The sequence below is a fragment of the Podarcis tiliguerta genome, assembly GCF_965153285.1.
Source record: "Podarcis tiliguerta genome assembly, chromosome: 8".
Taxonomy (NCBI): Eukaryota; Metazoa; Chordata; class Lepidosauria; order Squamata; family Lacertidae; genus Podarcis; species Podarcis tiliguerta.
Window position 1 is genome coordinate 84509931 of NC_139541.1, and position 16541 is coordinate 84526471.

Genomic DNA, 16541 nt, shown 5'->3' on the forward strand with positions numbered 1-16541 from the left:
AGAGGAAGGCAGGCTAGGCAAACCCACACCGGGATCAACTCCTGCCCGGAAACCAATGTCCCCACTGTGGAAGGACATGTGGATCCAGAATTGGCCTCCACAGTCACTTACGGACTCACTGTTAAGGCCGTGTTTATGGAAGACAATCTTACTTGGCCACGAGGGATCGCCAAAAAGACGACAACACTGGTTTGCAGCAATGGGTACTTTAAGTCAGTGGTTCTCAAAGGAGAGAATGCCAACTGCAGCAAGAAGATTCAAGGACAAAGAAACATTTCAGTGTCGTATAACATCAAAATAATTCATTCATATATATATATATATATATATATACACACACACACACACCATATATGCACAAACAGAAGCAGTATCCACGCCTCTACTCAAGAACATTGACTATTCCACTCCCTAAGCCTCAGTTTTCCCCCTCTATAAAATGGGAAGGGGAAACCCACCTTCTGTGATTGTTGAGAAGATGAAATACAGGGACGATGGGAAGACGCTGCCAATTTTCTTTGTCTTTTTCTAAACCTCAAACCATCTTGTGCCACAGCTGGAGTTGCCTCCTGTGCATGCGCAGAGTGCTTTTACCTCCCTGCAAGTTTAGTCAGCCCTTCGTCTCCAGGGCATGCCGGGTGTATCTAGAGTTGGGGAGGAGGGCGCCCCAATATTTGATTTTGGAAAAAGAGAGGCACTGTGGTGTGGTGCTTAGTAGTCCTGGACCTGAGTTCAAATCCCACCCCCACTGGACCATAATAAAGCTCGCTGACTGCGGCCTTGGGGACTACAGTGGTACCTCGGGTTAAGTACTTAATTCGTTCCAGAGGTCCGTTCTTAACCTGAAGCACCACTTTAACTAATGGGGCCTCCTGCTGCGCCACCAGAGCACAATTTCTGTTCTCATCCTGAAGCAAAGTTCTTAACCCGAGGTACTATTTCTGGCTTAGCGGAGTCTGTAACCTGAAGCGTCTGTAACCTGAAGCGTCTGTAACTCGAGGTACCACTGTACTAGTCACCGCCTCTCAGCCGGACCTCCCTCACAGGGTTATTTTCGCGAAATAAAACACAGGGGAAAGGGGACCCGTCATGCGCGCCACTTTGCGCTCCTTGGAGACAAAAGTCAAATATATAACAAATAGGATAGAAATAGACGGGTGGAGGTGAGGCAGGTTGCTGGGCGGGTCTCCTCGGCTGCAGAAGGCCGTTTTGCATCGCTTTCCGCCCTCCCTCCGGGAGTTTCTGTGGCCACTTACCCGCCTCTCCCCTCCCTCCCGCTTCCAACGTAGGACAGCCTTGCGCAAGCCGCCCGCCGGCACTTTGCAAAACTTCCCCTCCGCCGCCGCCCGGCTTTCTGCCCTGCAGCTGCTGCCGTTGTCCCGATGGCTTCGGAGGAGCAGCAGCTACAGAGGAAGCGAGCCCCGAAGCAGCCGCCTCCGGGGGTCTCCGTCGCCCTCGACCCCGCGATGAACCCCTTCGAGAGGAACCTGCTGCGGAACCCCAACCCCGAAGGTACCAAGCGGCTCCCCCTGGCGCCCGCTTCTCCTTCAGCCCCTGCGAAGGGACCGGGGGGGGCGATGGGGGATGGGTGCCTGCTTTGCAAAAGAGGGGGGTTGACCACCTCCACCCCCCAACGGCCTTCCTAAGGGTCAACATTGCAAGAAGTGGTCCCCCAGCCCCGCAGCAAAGCGTTTTTGGCAAGACCCCTTTGACACTGCTTAGCCGCGATTGCTGCCTCGAACGGGGTTGGGCTCGATGACCTTTGGGTATCCCATACAACTCTATGAGCCTGTGGTTCTAGGAATCAATGAGATATCAAGGATATTTCTATCTCCCAAGCCTCTGCATCAGGGGTCCCCAAACTAAGGCCCGGGGGCCGGAAAATGCCCGAGGGACTCCTTTATCCGGCCCGCGGCGACCCCTGCTGCCCACTCTTACCGGCTCTGTGCTGCGCGGCTGCCCACTTAGCTTGTGCGGAAGCAGGACTAAGATGTGGAGATATGCTCCAGAGATCCAGACCGTGGGGAGCCCCAAGAAATTAATAAATACAATTTGGACTATAATTTGATCTTTTTTATTTCGGTTTTTTAATTGAAGTATTATGATTGGATATTTAATGATTGGATGTTCTTTATTGGAAAATCAATAAAAATGATTTTTTTAAAACCCCAGAAATAGCTTGTGCGCATGCGCAATAGTTATTTGCACATGCGCAAGCGTTATTTGTGGTGCACATCCGGGTGCACATGCGCACAAGCGATTTCCGGTGCTCCTCCGACTTGGAAGTGCGCCGGAAATAGCGTGTGTGCATGCGCTCCCCCGCCCTCTGGCCCACCGCACGATCGGCGCTGGAGACACCAGCCCGAGGCGCGATAAGTTTGCTGACCCCTGCTCTACATGTTAAAAAGGTAAAGGGACCCCTGACCATTAGGTCCAGTCGTGGCCGACTCTGGGGTTGCGGCGCTCATCTCGCTTTATTGGCCGAGGGAGCCGGCATACAGCTTCCGGGTCATGTGACCAGTATGACTAAGCCGCTTCTGGCGAACCAGAGCAGCGCACGGAAACGCTGTTTACCTTCCCGCCGGAGCGGTACCTATTTATCTACTTGAACTTCGTGCTTTCGAACAGCTAGGTTGACAGGAGCAGGGACCGAGCAATGGGAGCTCACTCCGTCATGGGGATTCGAACCGCCAACCTTCTGATCGGCAAGCCCTAGGCTCTGTGGTTTAACCCACAGCGCCACCCGCGTCCCCATGCTCTACATGTTACTGAAGCTATATTCCAGCCTTCGTCCACCCAGCGTTCTCCTGATGTTGTCAAACTACAACTCCCATCAGCCTCAGGTTGGGGTGCTGATGGGAGTTGTGGTCTGACAACACCTGGAAGAAGACAGGTGGGCGAAGTCTGCTCTGCTCCACTTCTCTTTCCTTTGCAATAGCATCCCTTGCTGTGCCTGAAGAGCCAAGCCAGCAGTTGCCTCTTAATCTTAAACTGACAGACTTGGAGAAACTAGCAATCCAAAATAAACAAATAAACACCTTAAGAGCTCTGCAGAGGAGATGGAGGCAGACCGCGCTCTGTGTGGTGTCTTTCTGGTGTGCCTCTGTGTTTACACGGTGTGTGCTGGAGCCAAGATGCATCCCCTCGTAGATTTAGCTTCCCGAGACCCCGAGAAGAGAACTGAACTCTGAAGAATGACAATGCTGGCAAGAAAGGCGCGAGAGGAATTCTAATGAGGCATTCCTCCGCCAGACGGTGCTTTATCAGAGACTAGAAAGCAGGGACACGTTTGCCCATTAAAAGATACCTCTAACTGAAGTGGATTCTCTCCCAGCAGGGATCACTGTTCAATGGCTATTTGCTAGACTTACCCTTGCAGGAATCTGAGATAGGAAGACGGCTTGACTTGCCAGCCAGCCAGCTCCTCACTCAGAGCTACAGTATTGGCTTATCGGGTGACAGGCATGTACAGTTCTGCATTGATTCAATTTTGCGTTTTGCCACTAGGAGTTAGCATCTGAGCCAGCTTGTTTTCCTCCTCCCTCCCCTCCCCTTTTCCTCTTGTGCCATGTCTCTCATTTGTAAGCCAGGAGGCAAACAGGCTCTTCTTACTGATTTTGTAAGTTGCTTTGTGAGCCGTTATATTATTTTTTTTACTGTGGCATATGGGTGAAAATCTTTAGACGATTCAAAACGTGGAGGCCGAGGGAAAAATAACGGGGATATGGAACGCAGGATTTAGGAGGGAGGTTTGCAGGAATTAGGTGTGCTTGTCGCACCGAAGGTTGGGTAGATATTGCAAGAGCTGAGTGATGAGCCTTGAGAGGACTTAGCATGCTGCTGGGGATGCGAGTCTACGATACCTTCCATATTTGAGTTAGAGCACCTGCCGGAATATAGAGGTGGCTCATCTCTTGCAGACAGAGAAGTCTCCACCTTCAGCTACATTAAAGGTAAAGGGACCCCTGACCATTAGAGGTCCAGTCGTGACCGACTCTGGGGTTGCAGCGCTCATCTCGCTTTATTGGCCGAGGGAGCCAGCGTACAGCTTCCAGGTCATGTGGCCAGCATGGCCAAGTCGCTTCTGGCGAACCAGAGCAGCGCATGGAAACTCCGTTTACATTCCCGCCGGAGTGGTACCTATTTATCTACTTGCACTTTGTGCTTTCGAACTGCTAGGTGGGCAGGAGCAGGGACCGAGCAACGGGAGCTCACCCTGTCGCGGGATTCGAACCGCCAACCTTCTGATCGGCAAGTCCTAGGCTCTGTGGTTTAACCCACAGCGCCACCCACGTCCCACCACAATACCAGGCCACAAATACTTGAGCTTGTTCTAAGAGTCTTAGCTGAGTTTAGGAATCAGCTGCCTGTCCCTTACAGGCTTACCTGCAAGTAGCTCAGCCGATACCATTGGCAGCAACTGCTGTGATGTCACAGAACACTCTGGAATATTCTCTTCCTTCTACTCTCTTCTTTTCATCCTTCTCCGGATCAGCACACCCCACCCCACCCCACTGCACACATATGAAGGAAGGGTACACACACACACACACACACACACACACACACCCCAATTTACATTTCCAAGGGCTCAGGGTAAAAGTCAGATCTGGCAGAATCAATCTGAGACTGAATTAATAATAATTTATTATATATACACCCCACCCATCTGGCTGGGTTTCCCCAGCCACTCTGGGCGGCTTCCAGCAGAATATTAAAATACAATAATTCATCAAATATTAAAAGCCTGCCCATCTGGTGGGAGGACATTCCACAGGGTGGGCGCCACCACTGAGAAGGCCCTCTGCCTGCTTCCCTGTAACTTGGCTTCTTGCAGGGAGGGAACCGCCAGAAGGCCCTCGGAGCTGGACTTCAGTGTCTGGGCTGAACGATGGGGGTGGAGACGCTCCTTCAGGTATATGGGACCGAGGCCATTTAGGGCTTTAAAGGTCAGCACCAACACTTTGAATTGTGCTCGGAAACGTACTGGGAGCCAATGCAGATCTCTCAGGACCGATATTATGTGGTCTCGGCGGCCGCTCCCAGTCACCAGTCTAGCTGCCACATTCTGGATTAGTTGTAGTTTCCAGGTCACCTTCAAAGGCAGCTCCACGTAGAGCGCATTGCAGTAGTCCAAGCGGGAGATAACTAGAGCATGCACCACTCTGGCAAGACAGTCTGCGGGCAGGGAAGGTCTCATCCTGCGTACCAGATGGAGCTGGTAGACAGCTGCCCTGGACACAGAATTAACCTGCACCTCCATGGACAGCTGTGAGTCCAGAATGACTCCCAGGCTGTGCACCTGGTTCTTCGGAGACCCAGTTACCCCATTCAGGACCAGAGAGCACATAGATCTGAAAGAGGAGGGAAACTCTTCCAATGTTCTCCTTTAGCCAAAGGTCCTTTTCAAGAGAGGAACAGGGGGCTGCTCTCACCACCTGCTGCCCAAGGGGCTGTGGGGCAGGTGGATGAGCTCAGAGGCTTGTTATCGCCATGTTGGCAACCTCTATCCCAGCTGCTGAGAAGCTGGAATGCCTCTGAGAAGTTGGAATGTGCGTAGTCATTCTGTTACATCTCAGCCAGGAAGGTTGGCGATCAGCTGTCAGATCTGCACAGTATTTATGAATGGGTTGATTTTCACTCTAGAATCCTTCCAGCCAATGGACCGCAAGCATGCAAATGAACATTGTGGGGAAGAGCAAGGAGGTCGCTTGCGAGATCTGACGATGTCAGCCTTTAATGAAAGGTCCTTTGCCTGTTTCCCTTCCAGAAAATAGCAAACGGCTTTTTCTGATGTTGAGCCAAGAAGAGTTTTGACTGTTCTGGCTAGTCAGGGTTCCAGGCCGCTGCAAGGCAGGGCGGAGGCCTAAACATGTTAAAACTTGCTTGTGCAGGAGATTAACTCCCAGAGCTCTGAAAGAGCTTGTCTTTGGCCTTGCTGGTGCTGCCTGCCTGGGGGTGCGGGAAGATCTCCGCAATTACCGTAATTAATTGGCAGTCATAATCGTTGCGCGCTTGCAAGGAGGCCTTGTAGCTTCCAGGCCTCCTCTCGTCACTCCCAATTAGCGCAGCCCTTTCTTAAGAACGCAGTAAATGTCTGCTGGATAAAGCCCAAAGGGGCCCATGTAGTCCAGCATCCTGATTTTACGGGGCAAACGAGATACCTATAAAGAACTGTTTAGTTAGAAGGGAACCGCCCATCCCCTTGCAATGCAGGAATTGCCTATGTATGTGAGAGAGGTTCAGGGCAGGGCAGTGGCGTAGCGAGGATTGCTGGCTCCCAGGGCAAGGAAAGTATTCTGCCCTGTAACCGGCACCTCCATACGGCGCTGCAGCTGCTGCCAGACAGAGCTGCAGATCAGCTGCAAGACATGGATGGGGATCTCCTGTTAAGGTGGCAGCTGCAAAGGTGCACCCGTAATTTTTTTTTTTTTTTTTTGCAGTTGCCCTGGGGTCCCCACCCCCATGCTATGCCACTGGCTGGGCTTGGTGCTAAAAGCAATCCTTATGGGGTCCTCGCTGCAGGATCACATTCACCCAGTGCTATACCAGCTGCACTGGCTCCCAGTGGAGTACAGGATCAGGTTTAAGGTGTTGGTTTTAACCTTTAAAGCCCTATATGGCCTAGGACCCTCATACCTACGGGGCCGCCTCTCCTGGTATGTCCCACGGAGGACCTTACGGTCTTCAAACAAAAACATCTTGGAGGTCCCGGGCCACAGGGAGGTTAGGCTGGCCTCGACCAGAGCCAGGGCCTTTTCAGTACTGGCCCCGATCTGGTATAACACTCTGTCACAAGAGACTAGGGCCCTGCGGGACTTGATATCTTTCCACAGGGCCTGCAAGACAGAGCTGTTCCTCCTGACCTTTGGCCAAGGCACAGTCTGACCCCCTCCTTTGGTAATTCTTCACAGAACTCTAGCCCAACGGTTGCCATCAATTTGATTTGAACTGATTTTATAATGAATTGATTTGAGAATGCTGTATTATTTTGCTGTTGTTAGCCGCTCTGAGCCCGGCTTCGGCTGGGGAGGGTGGGATATAAATAAAATATTATTATTATTATTTATTATCAAGGTTCAATGCATTTTCCTCTTCCCCCGTTTATTTTACAGGTGTGAATATTTCGGAGCCAGCGCCCCCCCTGACGCTGCCCAGGGCAGCTTGGAATCCCCTGGACCCCAAAGGTGAGGTAATGCGTGACAGCGGGAGGTGATTGGGCTTGTGGCAACTGGATGCCTCTCCTTGCAAGGCCAGAGCTGGCTGGCATGTGCAACTTGTTAATTTCCTCCTGAGTGGAAGTTATTGATAGAAGCCGGAAACTCGCTCCTTAGGAATAAAAACACACAGCGAGTGTAGAAATCAGTTTATTGATAAATAAAACTCAAACCAGGAACCACAAAATCATATTCTGGGAAGCTTTGGAACAGCAGTACTCTGACCCAGGTCACTGATGGTCATAATCCTTTAAGCGTGACGACAACTTAGCAGGACCTGTCAGGGATCCGTCAAAGGGGACGGATTATAGTTTCACAACGGGAGGAAGAGCATAAATCGAGCCATCCATAGAGAAATGTTTGAACAAGCGATCAGATGACTCGAGCCAGACTAAACGGATCAGAATGTCAAAAGGAAATGGAAATGAGTTGCCCAAGGTGGGAGACAAAGACTTACAAAATGACTTGAGGGACAGGTGTCAAGTCACAGGTTCAGATTTCTGACTGGTATCTGTGATGTTTCTGAGTTGCACGTAAATGTTGCGTTTCCAAGGAGGTGTTTCTGTGATGGGGGAAATGGAACTTTTAAATTATGCTGTAAACCAGGGGTCAGCAAACATTTTCATCAGGGGGCCGTTCCACTGTCCCTCAGGCCTTGTGGGGGTCCAGACTATATACAGTGGTACCCCGCAAGACGAATGCCTCGCAAGACGGAAAACCCGCTAAACGAAAGGGTTTTCTGTTTTTCGATGCGCTTCACAGGATAAATTTCCCTATGGGCTTGTTTTGCAAGATGAAAATGTCTTGCGAGTCTTGAGATTTTTTTCCGCTCCCCACCCCCTTTTTCTAAGCCGCTAAACCGCTAATAGCCTTTTAGCAGCTAATCCGCTAATCCCTTATGCCTTTAATAGCCGCTAATAGCCGCTAAACCGCTAATAGCGCTAATCCGCTGAGCCGCTAATAGGGTTGCTTCGCAAGACGAAAAAACCGCTAGACGAAGAGACTCGCAGAACGAATTAATTTCGTATTGCGAGGCACCACTGTATATTTTTTTTTGGGGGGGGGGGGGAATATGAACGAATTCCTATGCCCCACAAATAACCCAGAGATGCATTTTAAATAAAAGGACACATTCTACTCATGTAAAAACACGATGAATCCCGGACCGTCCGTGGGCCAGATTTAGAAGGCGATTGGGCAAGATCCGGCCCCTGGGCCTTAGTTTGCCTACCCATGCCGTGAACCCAGATCAAGGCTTCTTCTTCCTCTTCCTGTCTCGAGGGGAGAAACTTTGCTTCCCAACTTTGCTTTTCCTTATGCCTGGTTACAGTCTGCAATTCTTTCCTCTACCCGACAAGCAGACCTCCACAGAATTGCGAGTCCTTTGAGCAAGGGATTGGTGCAAAAGTGACCCCGATTTTTACACCAGGCCTTTTGAGATGCCTGGCCCCAGAAGCATGCGTAAAAGGCAATTTCCTTGATAGGAAGTGAGTTTGGTTTGTTTGTTTTAAGAACCTAGGATGTAGCTTGTTAAGTTGTGGGTGAACGTATCAGACGACACAGCGATTCTTCAAACAGCTCTTGTTTATTCACAGGGCAGAACTGAACTGAAGGGTTCAGCCAGCCTGCTTATATAGAGCTCCACTACAACGCAACAGTAACCACTTTCTGTAACTATCCAATCACTGAACGTCACTTTCAATCCCTTATTTGCATATGTGGACCTGAGTGAAAACTATCTACAGTCTCCCCCTGCTGGCACATAACATAGCTTGTGTTTGCATTGATGCAAAATAGTTGAGACAGTGGACCAGGTTGTTAATTCTGTATCATTCCCTCAGGGGGGCTTCCCTTGTGCTTGACCCAGAAGATGCAGTCGGCGCAGAATGCTGCAGCACGATTGCTGACAGCAGAGAGACCTTGTCAGCATATAGCGCCTGTACTCAGAGATCTTCCCTGGTTGCCAATTTGCTACCAGGCCAAGTTCAAGGTGTTGCTGTTAGTACAGGGGTAGGCAACCCAAGACCCATGGACTGGATCCGGCCCAACTGCCTTCTCAATCCGGCCCACGGACGGTCCGGGAATCAGCGTGTTTTTACATGAGTAGAATGTGTCCTTTTATTTAAAATGCATCTCTGGGTTATTTGTGGGGCATAGGAATTCGTTCCTTTTCCCCCCTGTTGCAGGTGCCTCAAAATCACAATTCCGCATTTGTAATAACTTGATCTTTGGAACTCCCTGCCACTTGACTGTACTTTTGCCTTCACTGTACTTTTTTCTGTACATGTTAAAAGCATACTTGTTCAGACAAGGCTTCCAATATATTTAGAAAGCTGATGTGAGTTTTGTTTTTATTGCTGTTTTACCTTTTGAATGTTTTAAATAGATCTTCTTTATTGTTTTGTAAGCCACTTTGAGGCTTTCTTTTCTTTTGCAACCAAGCAGTGTATAAATTTTATGAAATAAATACATATATTTTTATTCGGAAGCTGCACAAGCTCAGGGACACCGTGCTGTTGTGTTTATTTTTTTGGGGGGGAGACCCACATGTTCCATCTAGAGGGGGGAAAGCGTTCTGTGTATGCTCAGGAGCACCTGGCTCGAGATTCCAGAATGCAGGGACACAGGAAAATGGCAATCTACTAAAACCATTTCCCTTTCCTCTTGGGGGTCCCCTTTCCATCTCTCCCCACAGGTATTTTCAAAGGCTGGCAAGTCAGCATCGAGCCCTTGGAGGCAGACAAGGCAGAGGTCGCCCCAAAGTCCATCTTGCCACGCTATAGGTGAGTGGGGGACTCACTGGCAGGGCCGGATTTAGGTTTGATGAGGCCCTAAACTATTGAAGGTAATGGGGCCCTTTCTACGTCCAGCTTTCATCTGTCAACAACAAATGGCCGCTGTTTTTTGTGATGAATATATGCTATATGGTAATTTATGGACCTAATGGGTATCTCAAGCCATTTGCACATGCTGCCATGCAACCAGTCCATGCAGAATGTAGGCACCCTATATATAAAAGGTAAAGTCCAGTCAGGGCCCACTCTGGGGTTGTGGCGCTCATCTCACTTTATTGGCCGAGGGAGCCGGCGTACAGCTTCCGGGTCGTGTGGCCAGCATGACTAAGCTGCTTCTGGCGAACCAGAGCAGTGCATGGAAACGCCGTTTACCTTCCCGCCGGAGTGGTACCTATTTATCTACTTGCACTTGACGTGCTTTCAAACTGCTAGGCTGGCAGGAGCAGGGACCGAGCAACGGGAGCTCACCCCGTCACGGGGATTCAAACCACCGACCTTCTGTTTAGCAAGCCCTAGGCTCTGTGGTTTAACCCACAGCGCCACCCATGTCCCTACCCTATATATAGAAAGGAGCAAACCAGTGATATTTTAGGGAGCAGGCTAGCAGGTGGGGCCCATGGCTTACATCACAGGAGCCTACACAACACAAAACACTGTTGCTGTATATAAGTTTTATTTTATTTGTTGTTGATCTTATATTTTGGAAATGTGCATCTAGGTTTTTTTGCTTTAATTTTTTTTGTTTTTTAAAAATAATATTTTATTAAGATTTTCACATAAGAAAAAAGAAAAATACAAAAATAATAAAGAAAAACAATTAAAAACAATTCAATTTTCATAATATATCTTGCATTTGCCTACTTCCCGGACCTCCCCACACCTCCCCTCTTTGTATTCCAGTTCAATTATTTATTCAGCAAATCCTTTCCCTCTACCTTATCCTTATCTTGATCTTAATATATTATGCCTTTAGCTTTTCGTCTGTTAACCTTCCATTTTTCCATATTCCTTCTTACCGTTGTTACTAAAAGCCCCTTAACCTCAATCCAACATCATTCTAACATTCATTAATTTTATAGTATTTCTGTAAATAGTCTTTAAATTTCTTCCAATCTTCCTCCACCAGCTCTTCTCCCTGGTTTCGGATTCTGCCGGTCATTTCCGCCAATTCCATATAATTTTGCTTTAAATTTTTTTGGCCCCCCCAAGAGAGCGGGGCCCTAAGCTATATCTTGTTTAGCTTATACACAAATCTGGCACTGGAGTCCCTGTGAGCTGCTCTTGTCTCTTTGAGTCTCATTGGAACAGCTGATCTGCTCCCTTCTCTCCCTCTTGCCCTTTCTAGCTGGTGCGTTAAGCAGCAACACATAGACTTGTTGGCCGAAGGATTTTGGGAGGAGCTGCTGGATTCATACCAGCCAAACATCACCGCCATGGACTGGTAAGTGTGTGTGGACAGCCGGCGGTTAGTTCCCCCTGTATTGCAGGGGGTTGGACTGGATGACCCTGGATATCAGGAGCCCCTCCTACACTCGAGTAGGACCCTGGCAGAGACACATGCCCGACTGGCATGTTCTCTCCCTCCTGGCCGATCGTTCGGGAGCTTTAAAAGCTTTCTTCTGCCCGAACATCACAGCGACCGATGCCAACAGACATCGGCACACTTAGGGATCCGCAGAGTTTGTGCGGCTTGCGAAACAGACCCCAGCAACTCAGCATTTTGGCTAATCTACTTTATTTACATATAAACACACACGGAGCACTGCAACATGGCTCCCTCTCTCTCTAGCATCAGACAGCAAAGAGAAAAAACAAAGGACAATAGTCCCACTTCAAGGAACACAGGAACACAAACATCCTGTCTCCGTCACTTCCCACTCGGTCAAAACTTACACTGTCATGTGATAGACAACAATCCCATGACTGCAATCACGGAGCAGGAATTCTAACACCTTGAGGATCCCTTGCAAGTCTACAGTTTTATGATTCTATGACCCTGGCTCTTTCCTGGCCTTGCTTGGCACAATGGGCAAGAAGCACACTGAGAGCGTCACTGGGTCTCTAAAAATAAGTGCTGCGGCTTGATGCTACCTAGAAAGTTATGCTGTTTGAACTGGAAGCCTGTCCTTCATCTCCAAAACAACTGGGGCTCTGCTTCGTGAAATAAGTGATTTGCGCAAGGGCTGTGCAGATGGTCTGTGGCAGAACCCTTCCCATAAGTCCCATAGTTTAGGGAATTTTTAATGTCTGATGTTTTATTGTATTTTTAATATTTTGATGATGATCTTTTACCTCCCCTGTCCTGGTCTCTGACATGCTCCCTTACCCCTGTATCTCTGTCAAAGATTCTCCCTGACACCACTGATGAGTAGCCTATTTTTAGGGGCAAGATCCCCAAGGCTGGCAGTTCCACAGGAGTGAGGGAAATAAACTTTGTACATGCTCAGATGCATTCATCCCTTGCTTAGAATATATTCCAGGCATGTCCAACTGGTAGATCTATGATTCTGTGATCTACTGGTAGATCGTGGGGTGTTCCTGGTAGATCCTGGTTGATCTCTGGCCCCTCAGCAATTTCCTTACAGAAAAGCAGAAAAGGGGGGAGGGGAACCCAAATCTCCACAACTTTGGCTTCCTAAAATCACTGCCAGTTTTTTTACATTGTGAGTAGATGGCAGTCTATTGGGAGTTGGACATCCCTGATATATTCTGATAGCAAAATTCCAGGCTAAGCCTTGGAGAGCCCTGGTTGAAATTGTTGTTGTTGTTGTTTAGTCGTTTAGTCATGTCCGACTCTTCGTGACCCCCTGGACCAGAGCACGCCAGGCACTCCTGTCTTCCACTGCCTCCCACAGTTTGGTCAAACTCAGGCTGGTAGCTTCGAAAACACTGTCCCACCATCTCGTCCTCTGGCGTCCCCTTCTCCTTGTGCCCTCCATCTTTCCCAACATCAGGGTCTTTTCCAGGGAGTCATCTCTTCTCCTGAGGTGGCCAAAGTCTTGGAGCCTCACCTTTAGGATCTGTCCTTCCAGTGAGCACTCAGGGCTGATTTCCTTCAGAATGGAGAGGTTTGATCTTCTTGCAGTCCATGGGACTCTCAAGAGTCTCCTCCAGCACCAGAATTCAAAAGCATCCATTCTTCAGCGATCAGCCTTTTTTATGGTCCAGCTCTCACTTCCATACATCACTACAATGTGTGGGTTTTTTGGGGGGGTGGGGGCGTGATGAATGGGAGGGGCACATCTCACACAATTTCATTCAGCTTGCTTTCAGCCACATATGTTTGAAATTGCAGAGGTTAAATGCATGTAAGATGCAATTGCACCGTCACTAAATACCGTATTTTTCGCTCTATAAGACGCACCAGACCACAAGACGCACCTAGTTTTTGGAGGAGGAAAACAAGAAAACAAATATTCTGAATCTCAGAAGCAAGAACAGCAGGAGGGATCGCTGCGCAGTGAAAGCAGCAATCCCTCTTGCTGTTCTGGCTTCTGGGATAGCTGCGCAGCCTGCATTCGCTCCATAAGACGCACACACATTTCTCCTTACTTTTTAGGAGGGAAAAAGTGAGCCTTATAGAGCAAAAAAGACGGTATATCTAATCAGGTGCAAAAGTGTTGTCACACATGCTTTATTTCGGACCACCAGAGGGCAGCAGTTCTGCAGTGATAAAGCCAGTTTTGCGGGGACAAATCATCAGCCCCAACATGACTGTTTTCTCCCTACAGGTACGAAAACAGCAAACTGGCCGACTCTGTCTATGAACTCCACGTCCGACTCCTGGGAGCTGACAGGGCCACGGTGATAGGTGAATTTCACCACGTGGCGCACGAGGGCGAGCTGGACGGGCAGGAAAACAAGAACTGGCATCACGTAAGAGCCGGGTTGGGTGGGCAAGCAGAATTCGAACACAAGACACACTCCACTCCCACAGTTTACAGCAGCTGGTGTTCAGGAGCATTGCTGCCTCTGACTGTGGAGGGCACAGCATAGCCATCGATAACCTTGTCTTCCCCCATGAATTTTTCTAATCCTCCTTTAAAGCCATCCCAGTTGGGGGCCATGTGGCAGGGAGTTCCACAGTTTAACCGTGCGCTGCTTAAAGAAGGACTTCATTTTACCAGAGAGGGGAAATCTTTTCTCTATCTGCTTCCTTTGTGCCCTTCGTAATATAAAGCACCGTGTCTCCTCAGTTGGCTAGAGCGCTGTGCTGATAAGGCCAAGGTTGCAGGTTCGATCCCCCTACGGGAAAGCTGCATATTCCTACATTGCAGGGGGTTGGACTGGATGACCTCTGGGTCCTTTCCAGCTCTGTAATTCTATGATTCAAAACTTTAAAATGCCAAACACTGTAACTGTTCTTCATAGGGGAGTTCCTCAATCTTGTTTTGCAAACTCCTGGATGTCCACAAGATCTCGTGGACATGCACAAGCAATGGAAGAAAGCTTTTTTCTACCCACTTCCCCCATGACACGTACAATTTTATAAAGTTCCATCATGTAGCCACTTCCTCGCTTTTTCTCTACACTAAAACGCCCCAAACCCTGGCTGTTCTGGGTCTAACTGGGTTGGCTGAGCCGCACTGCCTGCTGTCATAAAAAACCCCTAAGGACTCAGTTTGCCTGTCCGAGAAATGGGTACATATGTGTGGGTTATGCTGGAGGAACTTTGGGGTCTCCAACCCGGCACCCCTGTGGTTGTAGCCTTGTGGACTGAGACCGTCCCCCCCTCCCTAATCTCTTTCAAGGTCTCCCACGTATTCCAGCGCTACGGAGCAGGACTGCGCCATGTCCACTTCCTCCACAAGGCCAAAGAGGTCGAGACGCCGGCTGGATTCCTCCGGACGAGAGTGACGGACAGCAGCGTCTCTGCCCAGCTGCGGGACTGATGGCGTTTGGGGGAGCGGTGGGGTGGTCAGGCATTGTGTGGGGCATCAAAGGGGGGGGGGTTCAGGGGGTTACCTGAGCCGCCCAGATCCTGTAGGAAGACCCACCCGCGAAAGATGTTTTCTTGCATCTTGATTAAAAGCAGATGTGAAACTACAAACAGCATCTTTGTAGTATATAGAGGAAGACACTCTGGCCATGTTCAGAGGCACCGTTGTTCTTCCTGACGCCATTTTATTCCGGGTCAGGGATATGGCTTGCTGGGAAAAGGTTTGGAGGCTAATCCCTGGTTTCACGCTTTCTCGGATCAACCCCTCCCCGTAGACCTGACACCTCCCCAGCTAAACTGGGGGCTTCCTAGTAGGTGAAGCCTACCCTTTGCACTCCTCATAACACAGTCCTTTGCAGGCTTACTCGGAAGCAAGTCAGCGAGGCTTCTTCCCTACTAAATGCAATTTAGCGCTGCAACCTCAATGCCCAGTTTCCCATCTGTGCCATGGCAGTAAATGTAGATTTTCAGTTTTGTTGTTCTGTATGGGACAATGACAATAAAGATTATTGTAACGCTGCCATACCTTGCAGGGGCGGTTGTTTGGGCAGAGAAGATGGGGTTCAGTGCTCCATAGCTTAGGTCCCAACTTTGACTGGCAGCATCTTCAGGTAGGGCTGGGAGACACCCTACCTGCAGAGCAGCTGCCAGTCATTGTCTCCAATACTGATCTAGATGGACCACTATCCTGATTCAATATAAGGAAATTTTCTATGTTTCCGTCTTCAAGAAGAAGCACAGCGGCACTCCGGACTCCAAATATATTGGAGCTGGCTGGGGTTCCATAGCAGAGAGGGAAGAACAGAGCGGGCCTGGAAACCGAGAAGAGGATCACAGAATTGTAGGAATGGGACACCCAAAGGACATCTAGTCTAACCCGCTGCAATGCAGGAATCTCAGTTGAAGCATCCATGACAGATGGCCACCCACCTCTGCTTAGAAACCTTAGAAAATTTCCGTATATTTAATCAGGATAGTGCCATTACACAAAACCAATGAAATACCGTGAAAATCCCTGAAACAAGAGGTATTATCTTCCAGAATTAAACTAAATAACAAAAATCAAAAAGTTTAAGGGGAAAAAATTAGAAAAACCTAGAATTGCACAAAGCCTTAAAAATTAGAAAAACCGAGAATTGAACAAAGCCTTGACGGGATGCCGGCTATAAACCTCGTTTCACTGGACTATTCAGTTTCCTCAGAAGGAAATAGAGGAATCATAAACCTTAAATGATTTTAAACAAACTCAAGAACAGGGCTGGAACGCTCCCCTGAGTTTACAAAAAAGGTTTGATAAACCTCAGTGGCAGGTTTTAGACTCAGCCCTATTTAAAGGAAGCCAAGCAGTAGGAATAAGGAGTTGAGGACTCGGCTGTGAAAACTCTAGTACTGCCTTTGCAAAAAGGTTTTTAGAAACTTACAAAGGAATACGAGATAAGCTGTTTTAGATTTTAAACAAACTCAAGAACGAGGCTGAAACGCTCCTTTGGTCTAGATGTAACTGCTGGTGTTAAAGAAATTGAAAATCTACATTGACTGCCCTGGGACAGATGAGAAACTGGGTGTTGAGGTTGCAGTGCTAAATGCATT

General features: G+C 48.8%; 1 protein-coding gene and 1 long non-coding RNA gene across 2 annotated transcripts in view; one reads left to right on the plus strand and one right to left on the minus strand.

The window, feature by feature from the left end:
• The first annotated feature begins 1265 nt into the window (after window positions 1-1265).
• On the plus strand, window positions 1266-15470 carry NCCRP1 (NCCRP1, F-box associated domain containing). Its single transcript, XM_083456138.1, has 6 exons — window positions 1266-1512; window positions 7116-7187; window positions 9913-10000; window positions 11358-11453; window positions 13744-13888; window positions 14764-15470. The coding sequence occupies exons 1-6, from the start codon at window positions 1383-1385 to the stop codon at window positions 14902-14904; spliced, it is 672 nt and encodes a 223-aa protein (XP_083312264.1). The 5' UTR covers window positions 1266-1382; the 3' UTR covers window positions 14905-15470.
• The window catches only part of LOC310684923, a 174854-nt gene continuing 170043 nt past the window's right edge, over window positions 11731-16541 (minus strand). Inside the window, exon 2 of the long non-coding RNA XR_014514970.1 lies at window positions 11731-11785. This is a non-coding gene — a long non-coding RNA (uncharacterized lncRNA). The remainder of the gene's footprint in view (window positions 11786-16541) is intronic.